Genomic DNA, 17,015 nt, shown 5'->3' on the forward strand with positions numbered 1-17,015 from the left:
TTCAATTTTCTTATGTTGCAGACTGGTGCTAACCTGACACACTAGCATTTGGGAAAGGGCAGAGGCTTTGAAAAAAACTTAGTATGATTGGATGAACGTTCTGTCTGTCACATCTCTATGGGCCAATCAGAGCAACAAAACACGTGACGTAGCTGCTATTGAGCTGTGCGTGCGCAGCTACAAAGGAATAACGCGAAACATGGGAACTATAGACATGTAAGTACTCGACTTTTGTCATTTTTGAAAAGAAAACAACTCACTGCTGTTCTTTGTTTTTCTTTTAACGAAGAAATGTTGTCAAGTTCTGATAAAACTGGCGCTTTAGCAGCATCCATGCTAAGCTCTTCCGCCACAATTGCACCGGCCTTTTGCTGCTACTTGTTTACGTCATGACTCTGACACGCCTGTCCTGTCACTTTCTAACTGGGCCCAAACAGTTCAGACGGGAGCTTTGTAAGATGGATTCACCAGTGAGAAACACGGAAATGGGTGAATCCATCTGCTTTGCAAGGTTAGGCATTGATAGGGTTAAATTCCTAAAAATTTATCAACAATTGATATTGAAGATCAAGTCTGATCTTGACTGAAAAATATTGAAAGTTTTTTTTTTTTTTTTAATGTATGGTCTTTTTTTCTATTGTTGCACAGCTTGTGTTTTTGGTCATGAACACTCTAAGTGTAATAATTTATTAAATCTTAAAATAAAAAAAGATAACGCATCAAAATCACAGCTGTAATCCAGTCTGGTAGTACATGAAAAATATTTAATTTTCAAATTAAATTTCTTTTAACAGTACCTACATCAGGATTTAACCCTTAACATGACATTTAAAGGGTTAAATCCCCGCATAAATTAATATTTGATATTTATGATCACGTCTTGACTAAAAAAACAAATGCAAAAGAAGTTGGAGAAAAAAGTATTCTTATTGATAAGCTATGAATTTAATATTTAAAAAAATGCAATTACATTTTTATAGGTATGTGTAAAGTATACATTCATATAAATATATATTTCTATCTATCTGTGTATCTATTTATCTATCTATCTATCTGTCTGTCTGTCTGTCTGTCTATATTACGTATGCTGCCATTTTGGCCATAAAAACCCTCAGTGTAACATTTTCTCTTACACCATCTGAGGACTAAATATTGATACTCTTTTGTATTTATAGTTTCTGTTGAATAAATTAAAAAAAGAAATGATGGACTGGTGTTATGGCATGCCCCTGTTGATTTGCTGATTATTTTTGCTAAATTTATTCAGCCCCTTTTACCGGTGACACTCATCTAAAGAAACCATCCATTTGCTGTTTCTGTGCCCCAAAAATGCCAAAACATTTGTTCAGACAGCATGCTAGAGTTTGCCTTCGGTAATCAGAAACAACAATACTGGGTGCCTCCGACTTCTAAATTGTTGATGTTGTAAAAACAACAACAACAAAAAAAAACCTGGTATGAGGACAAAACAGCTTCACTCAGCTGTTCTTTAATGAGGGATAATAACAGCGTATGAAATAAAAAACAGTTAGTGTCTATCAATACCTGCGGTTGTTGGTGTGTCATGTCACATCCTGTGTTTAACAGAATTCTTGCAGGTATCAAAGGGATATAGGAGGAGTAAAAGTGTGTGACGTCACACATTTTTCCAGTAAATTTACTTGTCGCTCCACTTGAAGAGGAAGTTCCAGATAAAAAGGAAGATTTTACCTAAAATAACATGAGCTGATCATTAAACATATCAATCTTTCATCAGTTAAATTTAATGGTTTGAATAGTTGGCTGTGTTCTGCTCTACCCCTTTGACTGTCTGTTTGTTTATATATTATACACATGTTCACTTTCTAACATAAAGGCAGGGGTGTGTAGTGAGGAATGCTGCTGGTCTGCATGTCTGACATGTCACCAGTGTTCACCATAGACTGACTCATGTGACCAAGGCGTTTCTACACAGACTGGACACATCTCTTTCATAGATTAACCAGATAGATAATTGAACACATGAATAAAAATCCTATGAGAACATACATTTAATCATTTGATTTTGCTCCATTATAACAGAGTAAAAACTGTATATGTCTGTTTAGGGCTTCCATAAAGAAAGAGAGAGAAGCATAGGCATTTCAAATTTGATTATTATTTGTGTCTAACATCTTGTCAGAGTCAAATATTTGCAGAAATAAACCAGGACTTTGGTAGCAGACACAGAGGATTAAAAAAAATGTTAGTTAAAACATTAAAACATTAATCTTACCTTACGGTATAAATGTAAGTACAACTGAATCTAGCAACAACCTGAAAAAAAAACTTAGTATGAACCAGGAAGTAACAGAAAAGCTAGAGAAGGTAGAGATACTTCTTAAAAAGCAGAGAGGTTTGCCTGTCTTGCGTCACTCTTATGTAAGACAACAGCACAACTCAAGCTGGGAAACCTCTTAAAATGGAGCTGTTAGCTAAATTGAATTGCTCGTAGCTGTGCTGAAAATGGCTGAGAATTTTAAACATTTCACAGAAGCACTTAGGTATTTTTCAGTCAGCATAATCACAAGGCTAGAGGAACAAAGCTCTTTTAGTGGTTTCCCACCAAATTTCAACAAAACATTCCACTACGCTAGAAAAAGCTGCGCTGTACTCTCATGTACACGTGTGAGCATCCACGCCTTCTAGTCACCTCTGCACGTGTAAGTATCAAACAGGAAGTGAAATAATCGTATCTCTGCCGTTTTGACTCACTGTGAGAGTTGCAGAAATAGGTCCCAAAATGAGATGAGATCGCATGTTTTCTGAAACAAATTAAGAGTCATGACCCTTCGACATTTAAAGCGAACAAACCTTTATCTGATGCTGAAATCAAACGTATGTTATACGTGTTCATCTCTCATACTTTCTGCATGTCCTGTAAGGAACAGGGCATGATGGGAGAAGAAGATTACACTGTTTTGGCTCTCCTTGGTCTGGTGGCATGTTTGAACAGAGAGCTGGCAAATAAAGCAAAGCCTGCTGTGGGTTTGAATGCTGACTGAGAAAGGAAGAATACTTGACTGGTTGTTAAACAGGCGTGTTCCTACAGTGTTGTAGATGAGTCTGAAGTGGCTGCTTGACTACAAAACATATTGCCTGGACCTTAAATATTTGAACCATATAAGAGAGACAGCTACACCCATAGATTTATGTAACAGGGTGATGTACTGATGCATGAACAATGGTATAGACTACAAAGCCTCTGATAAAGAAACGCTGAAGAGGCGTCCTTTGAGGCTGTTATTGAACAGTGTGAACAATTAAACAGTACACATTACTAAGAAACCTTTAGTTTTACAAATTTCCCCTGTATCAGCTGTGATCTTCTTATCTTATTTATCAGACCCCAGCTACTGCCTTGCTTGAGGACTTATTTCATGATGGCATGCTGAGAAACTGATAACATTCAAAAACTAACTCATCAAGGAAGAGCCAATTCAAATTTTGGTTAAAACTGATTTTCTTTCACTTATCACAGAGGCAGCAGGCTAGGCAATTCAACCCAGACCTCCCTCTCCCCTGTGACATATTCCAGCTCTTCCTTGGGGGTTCTGCAGTGGTCCCAGGCCATGTGATACATAATCCCTCCAAAGGGTCCTGGGTCTACCCTGATGTCTTCTCCCAGTTAGGCACACCCGGAAGTCCTCCACAAGGAGGCATCCAGGATGTCCTAATCGGGTGCCTGAACCACCTCTACTCTACACAAAGGAGCAGCAGCTCTACTTCCAGCTCCATCCAGATGGCTGAGCTCCTCACCCTTTCTCTAGGGCTGAGCCCAGAAACCCTCCTGTGGAATCTCATTTGATTGCTGAAACTCGGGATCTTGTTCTTTCGTTCATTACCCAGATTTCATGACCATATGTGAGGGTTGGGACAAAAATCGACAGGTAAATTGAGAGTTTTGCCTTCAGGCTCAGCTCCCTCCTAACCACAACGGTCCAGAATGTCTGCAGAAGTGCAGATGCTGCACCCATCCACCTGTCAATCTTGCCTGCTGCTCAGCTTGCAATGCACCCAAACCTTATGTTTGACCCTGCTGGTGGTGGGCCCACAGAGTGGTGGCTCCATGTTCCCTCGTCAGGCTTAGCCCAACTGGGCCCCATGGAGCCCAGCCACCAGACTCGCTGTCCAGCCCTAGACTCCAGCTGCCACTGACCATGCCACTGAAAGCAAATGAGCTCAAGGTTGATTACTACAGAAATGAAAGCCCTTTGAAAGTCTATTTCAGCTTAAGAGCTTATTTATAAAAGCTTCTGCGTGTTTCACATCCTCTGAGCTGCTTGTTCCTAAAGTCTTTCAAAGCACTTTTCTTACAATAAGTACACGTCGTCACACCTTAAAGAGTGTTACATAAGTCAGATGCCTCAAGCTCCTTTTTCAGGGAAGCATACAGGAAATATCAGAAGAGGTATCAGGTGTTACTGAGTTCAAAATAAAGCAAAATCCAGGCTTGGATTTGATGTAAGAGCTGTGTTCAAATTTAAATCATCATCGCTGTTTCAAAACTAGAGATAGGACTGTTGAAAGGAAGCATTAATTGTTTGGCATGAATTAAGAGTGAATAAAGACCACAACCCTTTGCATCAACATGGCATAAAGAAGCAAGAGAAGGTCCTATCTAATTTAAATCACTGTGTGCTAACTTGTTTACATTCTTAAAATCCTCGTGCATGAGCAAAATCAACTTCCAGTGCTACAAACAGCAACAAACATGTCCACATTTCCAGCTGATGTTTGTTCAGGTGTTATTTAGTGGCTTGAGATGCAGTGATAGCAAACATGGAGCTATCAAGACAGAAATGAGGACACTGATGAGCTGACAATTGGCCAAGACTCATGCATAGCTCAGGTGTTAAATAGGTTGTTTTTAACACGTAGAACACCATACACATTTATCTGAAATGGTGATCTAGTTGTAGTATAACACAAAAAGTAAGCCAGCTGGGTTCTTGTCTTAAGTCAGGATGTAACCCAGCGCTGTGATGACCAAAAGGGGCTGAGGAGTGGCCCGCAGCTTCAGAGAAGAAACAGGAGAAGGAAAATAATAGCAAAGCTGTGATAGACCCTCTGATAATACAGCGAGAGAATGAGCGATGGACAATAGAGTAACTTGATGACAGTGTTGGTGTACAAAACTAGATATGGGGCATTAAGCCGAGGAAGGGAGTGTGTGCTTGTGATTCAAAGTGACATGTTTGTTAAGTAAAATAAATGACCATAAAATCCTTCAAACAGCGTCAGCAGCTACAGCAAACTTTGTTAAGCTCTCCAAGATATGGAGACAGAAATTTATGTTTCTGTCCATTCAAATGGCGTGGCATAAAAAATCTGATTATTTATTCTTTGGGTTTTCAGATAGAAATCTAAAGCTTCAAAGTATCATAAATTGATTGCAAAAAAATGTTTTGATGTTTTAATCATTTCTGGAAACATTCATGATGCAGATAATTGTTGTTAAAAGAACAGACTCTAGCAGCAAACATATTAGGTGAGGATGTTTGTAATAAATTTAAGGAGAGGAGAGAGAGAAAAGGAAACTCAAACTGAAGCAGATTAGAGTCCTGCTGAATCATCACCACAGAAGTGTTAGTGCCTTTCGACTTGGGCTGAATATTCTGAAGTGAGATAATAAATATGGCCAAGAAAAGCAAGAAGCTGTCGCTCAGCCTGTAAGTACTTGGGTTGGGAACCGGAGGGTCATTGGATCAAGTCTATTAGGTAGCCGGAGAAGTACCAGTTAACTTAATGAGTACTGCTGAGCTGCCCTTAAGCAAGGCACTGAACCTCTTAACCACCAAGCACTCCTTTGGGGCCAGCACTGCCTAAATCTAACATCTAAACATTAGTGCATATCCACAGGATCCTTTTTATGCATTTGCATGCATTTTAGCCCTGGTGCGTGTACCATGTTAAACAACAGAGTGTGGGAATCAAATTTCCCCTGCAGGCATTAGAGTATATCTTCTTACCTGGCTAGCTTCTTGACTTATTTCATCTTATCTTACAAATCAGAATCATCCCATAGTAAGGTCTCCAGAAGCCTAAGAATAAAGGTTAAGGGACTAAATGACAGAGATGCAGTGAACTACAGCTATTATCAATATGCTCAAAGCATACAATCCAACTAACTGATAAACAATCATATGTCTCCCATAGATGTTTTCTAGATTGTGTTCTTATGTACTAAATGTCTAATATTTGACTGTGCAAAGGGCATTCACACTGAGAAGAACGGGAAAATACACTGTACACCTGAACATGTTGAAAATACTCAAATATGTGTCCTGATTAGGTAAACACATTAAAGTAGTGGAAATACATTTTTAAGCATGATTCAAGTTATAAAATGTAATTTACATGTTTCTCATGCCTCCCTCATGTCTATGTCTTTCACATATATTAATTTCTAACAATCATGACACCAAATGTAAGCTAATTTAATTGACTACAAGTTACAAAGACTAAAAGGTACACTTTGACCCAGAAAGTGCACTTACACAGAGTTCAGTTCATAAGCCTTGCTATGTTGTCCCCAGTTGGGACTTTTCTAACTGAGAGGGTAACTTCACTCATGGTGCTAAGTATCTAATGCCCAAAGGCATTCAGGGAAAACTAAACAGATTGAGGGATGACTGTCAAATAATGAAAGTACAATGACAAAAAAAAAAACCTAGACTGATTGAGTACTATTTACTTACGACTAAATTAAAAAATATGTTATTTCAACTCAGAAAAATTAAGCTAAAATAGCTTCTTTTGGATTTTTAAGATAACACAACTCATTTTTGAACAACCTCTTACTGTGTGATCCTACAGTGCAGTGTATTACTGGGGAACTCAAAATCAACCATGAATTGAGTGAGGGACGATGGACACTTCCAACTCCTTATGAATGCCATATTGGTGACGTAGCGGATTTGGTCCTGTAGGCAAGCTTGCTAACACTAGCACCTGCCAGCTAGCTAACATGCCACTTGCTCTGGCAGTACATTAAAGTCAAGCATACGGTAGGCTATTTCTACGGTGGCCCTGAGAGCTCACAGCACTGCAACTTAAGAAAACACATGCAAAAAGACAAAACACAAGCAAATTAAGAAAACATCTTCATCAATTTGACAACACATGCGCAGCATTTAGAAAAACGCGCTGCAAATAGACCGCAACACATTAGAAAAACGCGCTGCAAATACACCGCAACACATTAGAAAAACGCGCTGCAAATAGACCGCAACACATTAGAAAAACGCGCTGCAAATACACCGCAACACATTAGAAAAACGCGCTGCAAATACACCGCAACACATTAGAAAAACGCGCTGCAAATACACCGCAACACAACGAAAGTGTTTCCAGAGGACACTTAAATGTGATGCACACAAACATCTTCATCAATTTGACAACACATGCGCAGCATTTAGAAAACGCGCTGCAAAGACCAACACAACACATTAGAAAAACGCGCTGCAAATACACTGCAACACAACGGAAGTGTTTCCAGAGGACACTTAAAAGTGATGCACACGTTCGGACACACTTGTTAATGTTGTTGACGCGGATTTTGAGTCACAGTGGTGCTGGAAAATGAGATAAAAAGTAAGTGTTTTTGATTAATTTTAACATTGTGATCGTATGATTCAGATATTAGCCTATTGCAGTGATCTGCTGTTAAACTATCATTAGCCTTTTGCTTTTAACTAGCCTGCCAATTCTCATAACCTGATGAAATAATACACACGGTTAATTCACTGTGAAACCATAGACTGTATATCGTGTGAAACACGCTGTTAGCTGGCTATAGTTACTATCAGAACCCTTAATAGGCGACAAGTAAGTTAAACTACCGGTTGGTTTTGCTGACATGGTTTCACACGATATACAGTCTATGGTTTCACAGTGAATTAATCGTGTGTATTATTTCATCAGGAGAATTGGCAGGCTAATTACAAGCAAAAGGCTAACGATAGTTTAACAGCAGATCACTGCAATAGGCTAAAATCTGAATCATGCGACCACAATGTTGAAATTAATCAAAAACACCTTTTGTCTAATTTTCCAACACCACTGTAACTCAAAATCCACGTCAACAACATAGATGTCAAGATGTAGATGACGCGTTCGCTATCTGATGGTACGTCTTTGGGGCCGCTATCTTGGCAAGGGCAAAAGAGTGAGAGTGCTACAGAGTTATATGGGCAGACAGCATTCCACGGATACGATGGGTTTCTCCCTCTGATGGTTGTGGTCTGGCTTTAAATATGTGCAGGACTTCCGACCGGGTTGTTTATTAAAAGTTGTTACCTTATTTAAAATACAATGCACCCGCTGTTTTGGAAGGAAATGTGGAATCTTTCACTAGGTGTAATACTGACCATCATCTGAATGTTAAAAGCCAGATTGGTCATTTTAATGTTGCTGGCAGAAAGCACCTCCTGGCTTGAAGTATTTATTTTTTTACTCAGTGTTATTTTAATGTCATTAAATACAATACTTAAAATACAACTAGGTGATATAAAATTTTTTGGCATTAGTAAAGCACGCAGTTCTTATCGCCCACTCCAAAAATATATTTGCCTTCATTTTCTGCTGTCCCACAAACCAATAAATCAGTCATCAGAAGACTGGTATTTGACTTAAATGCAGGAAAATTCTCTCATTTTAACGATAAGCATTATTATATGCACCGCAGAGAGAGAGAGAGTCAGTGTGCACCGCGCTGTACAGACAGTGTGAGTATCAGTTTGATTTAGGCTTTTTAGACAACATAAAGATGATCAAAGAAGCCAGGAACATTCAGCTTTAACTTTGCTCTTTCCTTCTTTGTTTTGCCACTTTTTGTTGTACCATAAAGAAGAAAATCATGAGAAATTAGAAATCACGTGACTCGTCGGGACTTTTACCTGTTGACCTCTGCCTCCCATCTGATGATACGCTCAGAAAATTTTACTGGAATCTGCTAGCTCTGCGGGTGTTTAAGTCAGAAATCCATCCCCTGCATGAGTAATTAAGCCGAGATCGGCCGTTGTGTCCTCACATGGCTAATATGCACTGCAAACTCAAAAATCATCAGGTGAGAAAGGGCGTGACGACTCCCAGTGTATGCCTGCATGTAGCCTAGATTAAAGACCAGTTGCAAGATGAGAGGGAGAGAAATTATCTATATAAATCTATTTGGGGAAACAAAAACTATCTAATTATAGATTCTAAATATTCAATTACACATGTTCCCTGTACACATCATAGACATAATAGGATTTTTAATTTAAAGTTGATCAGACCCACAATAAGTACCTCGATTTAACTCCAGTAAGTAATCAGTATGATGTTCAAGCTTTCATCTTTATAACAAAACAAATTTTATGTAGATTGGTTCAGGATTAAGCAAGGTAGGGCAGATTTTACAGGCGAAGTGGGCTTGTTTATATTGAGCGTTCACTAATCCCGCCAGTTCCAAGATGGCGGACCGGCAGATGCAGAGCGGCTACGTTTAATAGCTGTGGACGCGTCATCTACGTATCCATATCTATGGTCAACAACATCAATAAGCGTGTCCGAACATGTGCATCACTTTTAAGTGTCCTCTGGAAACACTTCCGTTGTGTTGCGGTCTATTTGCAGCGCGTTTTTCTAATGTGTTGCGGTCTATTTGCAGCGCGTTTTTCTAATGTGTTGTGGTCTATTCGCAGCGCGTTTTTCTAATGTGTTGTGTTGGTCTTTGCAGCGTGTTTTCTAAATGCTGCGCATGTGTTGTCAAATTGATGAAGATGTTTTCTTAATTTGCTCGTGTTTTGTCTTTTTGCATGTGTTTTCTTAAGTTGCAGTGCTGTGAGCTCTCAGGGCCACCGTATATTTCAGGCAGAATATGTTCATTTTCTTTGAGGTTAAAATGTGAGTTAAACTAATTTAATGGTGGGGAAAAACTAGCTGTCAAACAACACTCGGGGAGGGCACAGACCTCCACTATTAGCCCTATTTCCCAATAGTAAAGAATCATTAAAAATTTCTTGGATCCAGACGGTGATACGGATCACTCCCAAAATCTAATCAGTTCTTCTTTATGCCATTTCTGACATTTCCTGAAAATTTCATCAAAATCCGTCCATAACTTTTTGAGTTATGTTGCTAACAAACAAACTAACAAACCCTGCCAATCACATAACCTCCTTAGTGGAGGTAATAAGTAAAGTAAATCAACAGATGTATGCGATTTGTAACACACAATTGCAGTGCGTCTCAAATTGCATACTTCTGTTAGTATATTGTTATACAGGTGGTTAAATGCAGGCCACCTGCCCCCCCAGTACTTACTTTTAAAACCAAGTTATAAACAGACATTAGGTAAACACAATCACAATTTGACAGCTATTTCAACTCACTACTAGATTCATGTAACTTGCATTTTATCTTACCATCACTTACTTAAAAAAGACTGTATTTTGCCTTTGCAAATGCTCTTTTCTTATTGAAATCTACTGCCATTTCTTCTAACATGGTAGCGAATGCTAGCGTTATCTTGTGCTCCAGCTTGCATACAGTAATCTCTCTCCATATCACCTGTCACTCTTCAGCTATGTTTTGCCTAAATAAAGGCAAAAAGCCACAGAAATAATCTTTCAAAAATTATTTAGTATTTGTTACAGAACTATGCAATTTGGGCCACACTCCTGGTCTTTGTCAAGAAAGAGCTATGGAAGTAGCCTAGCTTGTTTGGAAGATGCACAAGCAAGGCTACAAATGAAATCTATACTAGCTGCACTTTTCAAGTTCTCATATGACAACAAAATCAAACAGTTAAAAAATGCCAACAAGAGCATGCTATAATGCCCATGCCTTAATGATTTCACTCCTAGTTTTGTTAGGTATAATGTTTACATTTAACCTACTAAGAGTGCTTACAAGCTCCAGACACCTACATCCAAATGTCTCTGGTTAAGAGAACCAGAGACAGCATAAAAAGCACAGGTGTCATATTAAAATAAATCATAGCTCAATATTTAAAGAGCCACAACAGAATGAGAGAGAGTAACATCTCCTACAACTCTAACTGTAAACAGCGAGCCAACATGCACAACACCTGGACTTCTAACACCTGGCTGCCAAAATCCCTTGAAAACACATTTGCTTGCATATGTAGCATTAATTGTTTGTTTTACTTTCTATCTTATTTGGCCATGAAAGCACAATGCCAGGTGGTTTGGAGCTCCCTTTTGGAGGGGCAGCAGCTGTATTAGCATGAGGTTGTTTTCTTACCTGCTTCTAAGCTGAGCCTGCGCCTCCTCGAACTGGTTTCTAAGGAACAAATCGAGGGCAGCCATGCAGTCCTCCAGAGCCAGCGACAGGTCTGACCGCAAGCAACTGTTTAACAAAAACACAAAGAACATCTTGATGAGACCAGACACTACATTATCATCAACAAGCTGGGGTTTAAGCAGGTCTGTTGTATGAGCTAAACTTCAGTGAGACAATATACTACATTTGAACAATCAGCTTTATCGAGAAGTAAATCTTGTTTGATTTGATCATAGTACACATTTGCTCAAATACTCAGTCAAGTCAAACAGTTCCTAAAAACATCTGGACATGAAATGTTATGGGGACAAAAAGATTTGGTTTCACATCAGCTTTCTCATTTCCTATTACATACCCACACTTAAGCCTCTCTATCTTTCTCTCTACTGCAGTGGCCCTGTTCTTATTTACAGCAACAATGAAGAAAGATTTTTCCTCAGTTTACATACTCAATCCTTTTTAACTTAAAAGCAGATACCAGCTAGGTTTATTTCTGTTTGTATGACATTGCACATAGGGAATTTCAGTTCAATTACAGTAACGCACAACTTTTACCAATAAAAGAGAGTTTCAGGTAGGCTTTGCACAAGTTTAATGCGATGAAAAGATGCTGTCGTAGTTTGTTTACTCAAAGCTAAAACAGTAAAAGAGACAAATCTCTTACAAAAATATGAGTGATAGTGTTGCTGTGAATTTAATTTCTGCAGCATGTGACCCTCTTACCACAAGCATATAGCATGGCTAATTGAAGTACAAATCATATCAGGATCTGTCCTTCCTCGCCAGGCGCATTCATGTTTGATCTCACTCAGTGTGACTGATGATGGATCTGCTTAAATGCGTGTTGTATTTGTCAGCATCAGGGAGAGAACAGCATTTAAAAACACATTAAGATTCAGCGTAATGGGCTGGGGGAATGAGTTGTAAATGAAATGTTCTCTAACATTAAGCTTATTGGTTTCTCTCATTTGCATTCAGACATGATTTGTACAACACTCAGTTATTTACTAGTAAAAAAGTTTTCTTTAGACTTATTTGTAATTTTTTTATTGCAATGAAATAGGAACCTGCTTTCTTCATAAAGCAGCACGGTTTTACACTTTAAACTTGTGTATTGATACTATCATGGTATGTTTTATTGTTATTTGCACAAGAGTGTCACACTTGTTCCCCTTTTCATTAAAGTGACTGTAACTCAACCATCAGCCAGTGATACCATTAAACTTATGAGCCACAAAAGAAAAGGACAGCAGTGAGTGAGCACAACTACATAGAGTACTTAAATCAGCAGTAACTAATAGACAGTAATCACTTGACATTCCTCCTCATTAGAAACATATAGAGGAAATGTATTATGCAAACACACTACCACCACCCTAACCACAATCAAGCAGCACAGACACTGGTGCAGTTTTTGCTAATGACATGCGGGTGACTGACTGCTGTGTTCACCATATGACCGGCAGCAAGCTGAGCTTCCTCATAAGAGCACAAGACACACAGCTGTCAGAGGAGCATACATGTTTGCTACACCCTGTCTTCATTTCAGGGCAAAAAATGAGAATATACAGAATGATTCAGGATCGCTGACTTCAGAAACCCTTGTCTATATGTAACTTTATATAAGTCAGAGCTACTACCAATGTTTAAAATAACAATTTAGCCAGATGCTAATACTAAAACTGGTATGAGACTCCTACTGCAACATTTTCTTTCATTTTTGACCAAGAAAACAGGTTATACTTTGTCCAACAGATTCCTTCTTCTGCCTGATTAAAAAAAAAGGTCTTTAAATCAGCAGGATAGGGATTGGTACGAGTATTTGAGTATTTAAGTTCTAAATGTGGCTATTGTTATTCATTAGTAACATTTTTTGCAGCCAGCATTCAGCCTGTTTTAGGTGTCACTATATCAACTGAGCCAGCATGAGTCAACCTCATTTATCTTATTTGATTAAATATGTGTGTGTGTTTGCCAGCTTCAGCTCTGGGCTTCATAGCACAGCAGCCCCAGAATGTACAACAATTGCTTAAAGGCAGCTATGGTAACTCTAAAGGGACATATGACTCCATTTCCAAGGGAAATGAATAGTTAGCACCTTTTAGCACCAGTTAGCACAGGTTATTAGTGATAATACCAGAGCAGAGAATATTAGCCTGTAATAGCAAAACTTGGGAGTTTAAATATTCTATCATTCATTCCTAATATGCTCCCAAATGATGGTGTTTGTCAAACCGGAGTAAAAGCCACCAGTACAGCAAACAGCATCTACGTGAGGGGTGTAGGAGTAGTTATGTGACAGGTACATGAGGAAAGAGCCAAAGAAGTCTGGCTGCAGACCGCAACTCTTAGATGCCCCCTCTTGCAGACCACTACTGTGAGGTGCTGCCTCTATCAGGACTAAAATACACACTAAAAATTTCAAAATAAACACCTGTGTCCAGGATTTTGATGAAGGCTTTCAAAAATTCCTGCCAGCTGCTGTTTCTCTGTGAGTAAAAAAAAACAATGCCTGAATATTTCACTACATTCGGGAAACAAAAGTAGCTTAAGAATTAAAACTGCTTTATTTTTGCGCACACACGCTTGAAATTTTCATAAACAGCTGAAAATATGGCCTTTTGGTAGCATTTCTCTATGCAGAAATCGCTACTTTCCTCCCAAGGAAAGTTCTTTGCTGCTGGGTGACTTCATCTGTAAAGAAAACAATACTGATGTTAAACTGATGCATCAGTGAATCCTTATTTTGTGCCAGTTTTGAAAGTTCCTGTTGACAAAGTATTGCCTTAGAACTCTGCCTGTTTTGTTTGATACATGGTGTTTTCTGACCCTGATTTATTTTCACAGTCAAATGCATCACTCATTGAGAATATTTCCTGTGGAAAATGTAAAAAAGGATGCTTCTTTGCATGCAGTTAATCACCTGTCTGACATCTATGCCAACAGTTATAGGTCTAAAAACCATCATTTGGAAATAATCATTCCTGTCACCAGTGGCCTTGTTTGCTCTTATGGGTCCCAGAGGTGCACCAGTATTCATTTTAGTCTTTTTCAAAACCAAGTTAGAAACTCCTCACAGGATCTTTAAATAAAAGTCATGTTGGACCATTAGTATTGTGCTGTGAATCAGTTATACTTAAAGGGGCACTTGAATAGTTTAATATCAACAGTTGTTACTACACTCAAACATTTTATACTTGAGTGCATATCATGAATGTGAGTCAAAGGGGATCAATAGTACCAACATCAATAATGCCAGGAGTATACTGCAACAAGGTAGCATATTGAGGGAGTTTTGTCGTTGATTTCAGGGTATTTCTGCAGAGTCACATGTCTGCTCATAGGGAAATCAAACAGGGGCTTTCTACAATGTTGTAACAGTCTTCAGCCTGCATGAATAAAGGTGAAGAAACAGTCAACTGTCGCTCTCATTTAAAATGGCAAGTCATACAAAACCACAAGCAGTGAGGAGGACTCTGCTGACACTGTGTTTAAACAGCTGGCGACATTTTTTCAAGCAGCGATACTCGAACCAATCGAAGATACAGTCTTAGTCTGCATGTGCTATAGACTTTCACTTTCACTAAAACTCAACCCTTACCATACTTTCTGCCTTCTTAATGAAGCTTGTTGGAGACTAATCACCTGTTAGATTCAGACGTCAGGCATTTATAATAAATAAATAGCACATGTCAATAATTGTTAAAGGAGGGAAGCATTGTGGAGAGCTTGTTTGCTTAAAAGCAGACTCTGTAAGCAGCAAGTAAATTACCCAGATTAAATGTTCCTGTTGGCCTAAATTTTAAGGTCATGTGAGAGAAAATTATCTTCTTGGAAGTGACTTAGCTGTTTTATAATTTTGTTATAGCTGAAAATAGCTAGTCCTGACTGATTGGATGACAGGATTTTGGTAGGCTGACACTTTTAAGAGACCTCAGGACAGTGAAAAAGACCAAGAACAAGCACTCAGTCAGCACAGGATGGGGAATTATGTCTTAAATAAGGGAATAACTCACCATTGTTTGACAAAAAGAGGAGACATGATGACCAGCACAATGAAGAGAGTCTAGTATGTTGAGGATGTGCATACCCTGCATTGTCCTGATAATTTAATTGAACTTCAAGTTAGCGGAAATTCTGAGTTGATTTCTCCTGAGAGTAGCTTACACAATCCTGACCATTATTTCACACACACTCGTAAAGCCATAGCACACCATCACTTTTAATACACACACACACCCCTGCATGTGCCCAGAGCAGGCACATTCACACCCCTCTTACAGTGACGAAGCATTACTTTATGGCCTGTGGCTCTGGCTTTGTTCCAGCGGCTATAAGTTGTTCTTAGCCACAACACAAAAGAGCCAAGCTGCTCTTAAAATAAACCCCGGCTAGTTTGTCCACATGCCTGAGAACACACAAACACTTAGGGCATCTTACACAGGCCAAACACAGAATCAAAGCATGCAGCAAGTATCTTACCCATTTGACAGAGTCTCTTCCTCCTCTGACATTTTCATCTGGCAAAGTGTGTGAGTGTGTGAGAAGGAGAGAGATGGAGAAAGAGGGCAGGAGGGAAAAAAAAAGGAAAAGGGAGAAGTGATTGGGAGCCTGGGGCCTTTCCAGCAGTGCAGTGTAATGGTGTGTGTCTCAGCAGCAGCAGCAGCAGCAACAAGAGCAGAAGCAGCAGCAGAAGGGCAGGCGGTTGAAAGAGAGAGAGAGAGAGTAAAGAATGAAGTAGAGAAGGAGGGAGGAAGATAGACAGGAGGAGGAGGAGTAGGAAGGACACAGCAGCAACAGCAGACCTTAATAAGATTGGGATGACTATCACACATGAGGGGGAGAAAACACTGTCTATCTGTGATGCTTTAACTGTGCCACCTCTTCCGATGATCATACTACACACTGCAGTCCTTGCTCTGATTGGTTAATGCAAAGTCAGAGGCAGAGTTAAATGCCCACAATTCATGGCCTAAGGGTTTTTATTTATAAAGGGTACCAAGGCAAATGATAGACAACAGAAACAATAACTTACTACCCCTAAATTCATTCCCTGGCATAAACTGTCATCTGCTGTGAGCAAAAAACAGAAAATGAGGCTTGAAAAGTGGAGAACAGAGTGCTCGTGTGTAGTGAGACTCTCAGCAGGTCCAGTCTGCTGCAGTGGCAGAGACTGAACGCTGCAGCGACCACACAGAGGACGGAAATAGAAGACATAGATGCAGCTCATTCTGGAGAGGCCTGATGTGAAATCATGAATGAAAATGTGATGTAATATTTGATCATGAATTAGTTCTCCTTTAGATGGGGTTGATAAAGATTAGCAAATACTGTCAGCATGTTGATAAGCAGTTTACTAGCTTCAGGGCTCAGTTATTGGCATGCTAGTGCAATAACAAAGGCTGGCAGAAACAATTAAATGGAAAAGAATCAAAAGGCAATCCCCAGATTTAAAAACTGAAACCAAAGCAGAAGCAGAAATAACCTGCAGTTCCTCAAGTGCCCACTTGAGAGTGGCTCATAAAGTCTCAGAAGTCCCATTAAGACCCATAGTACACATTTGCTCAAACAGTTGCTCTTCAGTGGCACAAACTGCAGTGGATTGTTGTTGTTTTAATCATTCATATATTTTTGATTTTATTAAGGCTAAGAGTTATTCATAACTGTGGGAGTGGCTGATCTGACAGGTAAATTTTACTTGTCTCTTC

General features: G+C 39.2%; 1 protein-coding gene across 2 annotated transcripts in view; it reads right to left on the reverse strand.

Annotated features, from left to right (window-relative positions):
* Positions 1-17,015, reverse strand: part of ttc39a (tetratricopeptide repeat domain 39A) — a 42,949-nt gene that overhangs the window by 15,355 nt on the left and 10,579 nt on the right. Inside the window, exons 1-2 of one of the 2 annotated variants that reach the window (XM_041790597.1) lie at positions 15,790-15,796; positions 11,269-11,373 (exon numbers count right to left, since the gene is read on the reverse strand). In XM_041790597.1, coding sequence (XP_041646531.1) covers positions 11,269-11,333 — 65 coding nt within the window. In that variant the 5' untranslated portion in view covers positions 11,334-11,373; positions 15,790-15,796. Of the gene's footprint in view, positions 1-11,268; positions 11,374-15,789; positions 15,797-17,015 lie in introns of those variants that run through there. The other variant, XM_041790596.1, reaches the window with a different exon arrangement.

The sequence above is a fragment of the Cheilinus undulatus genome, linkage group 7 (assembly GCF_018320785.1).
Source record: "Cheilinus undulatus linkage group 7, ASM1832078v1, whole genome shotgun sequence".
Classification (NCBI taxonomy): Eukaryota; Metazoa; Chordata; class Actinopteri; order Labriformes; family Labridae; genus Cheilinus; species Cheilinus undulatus.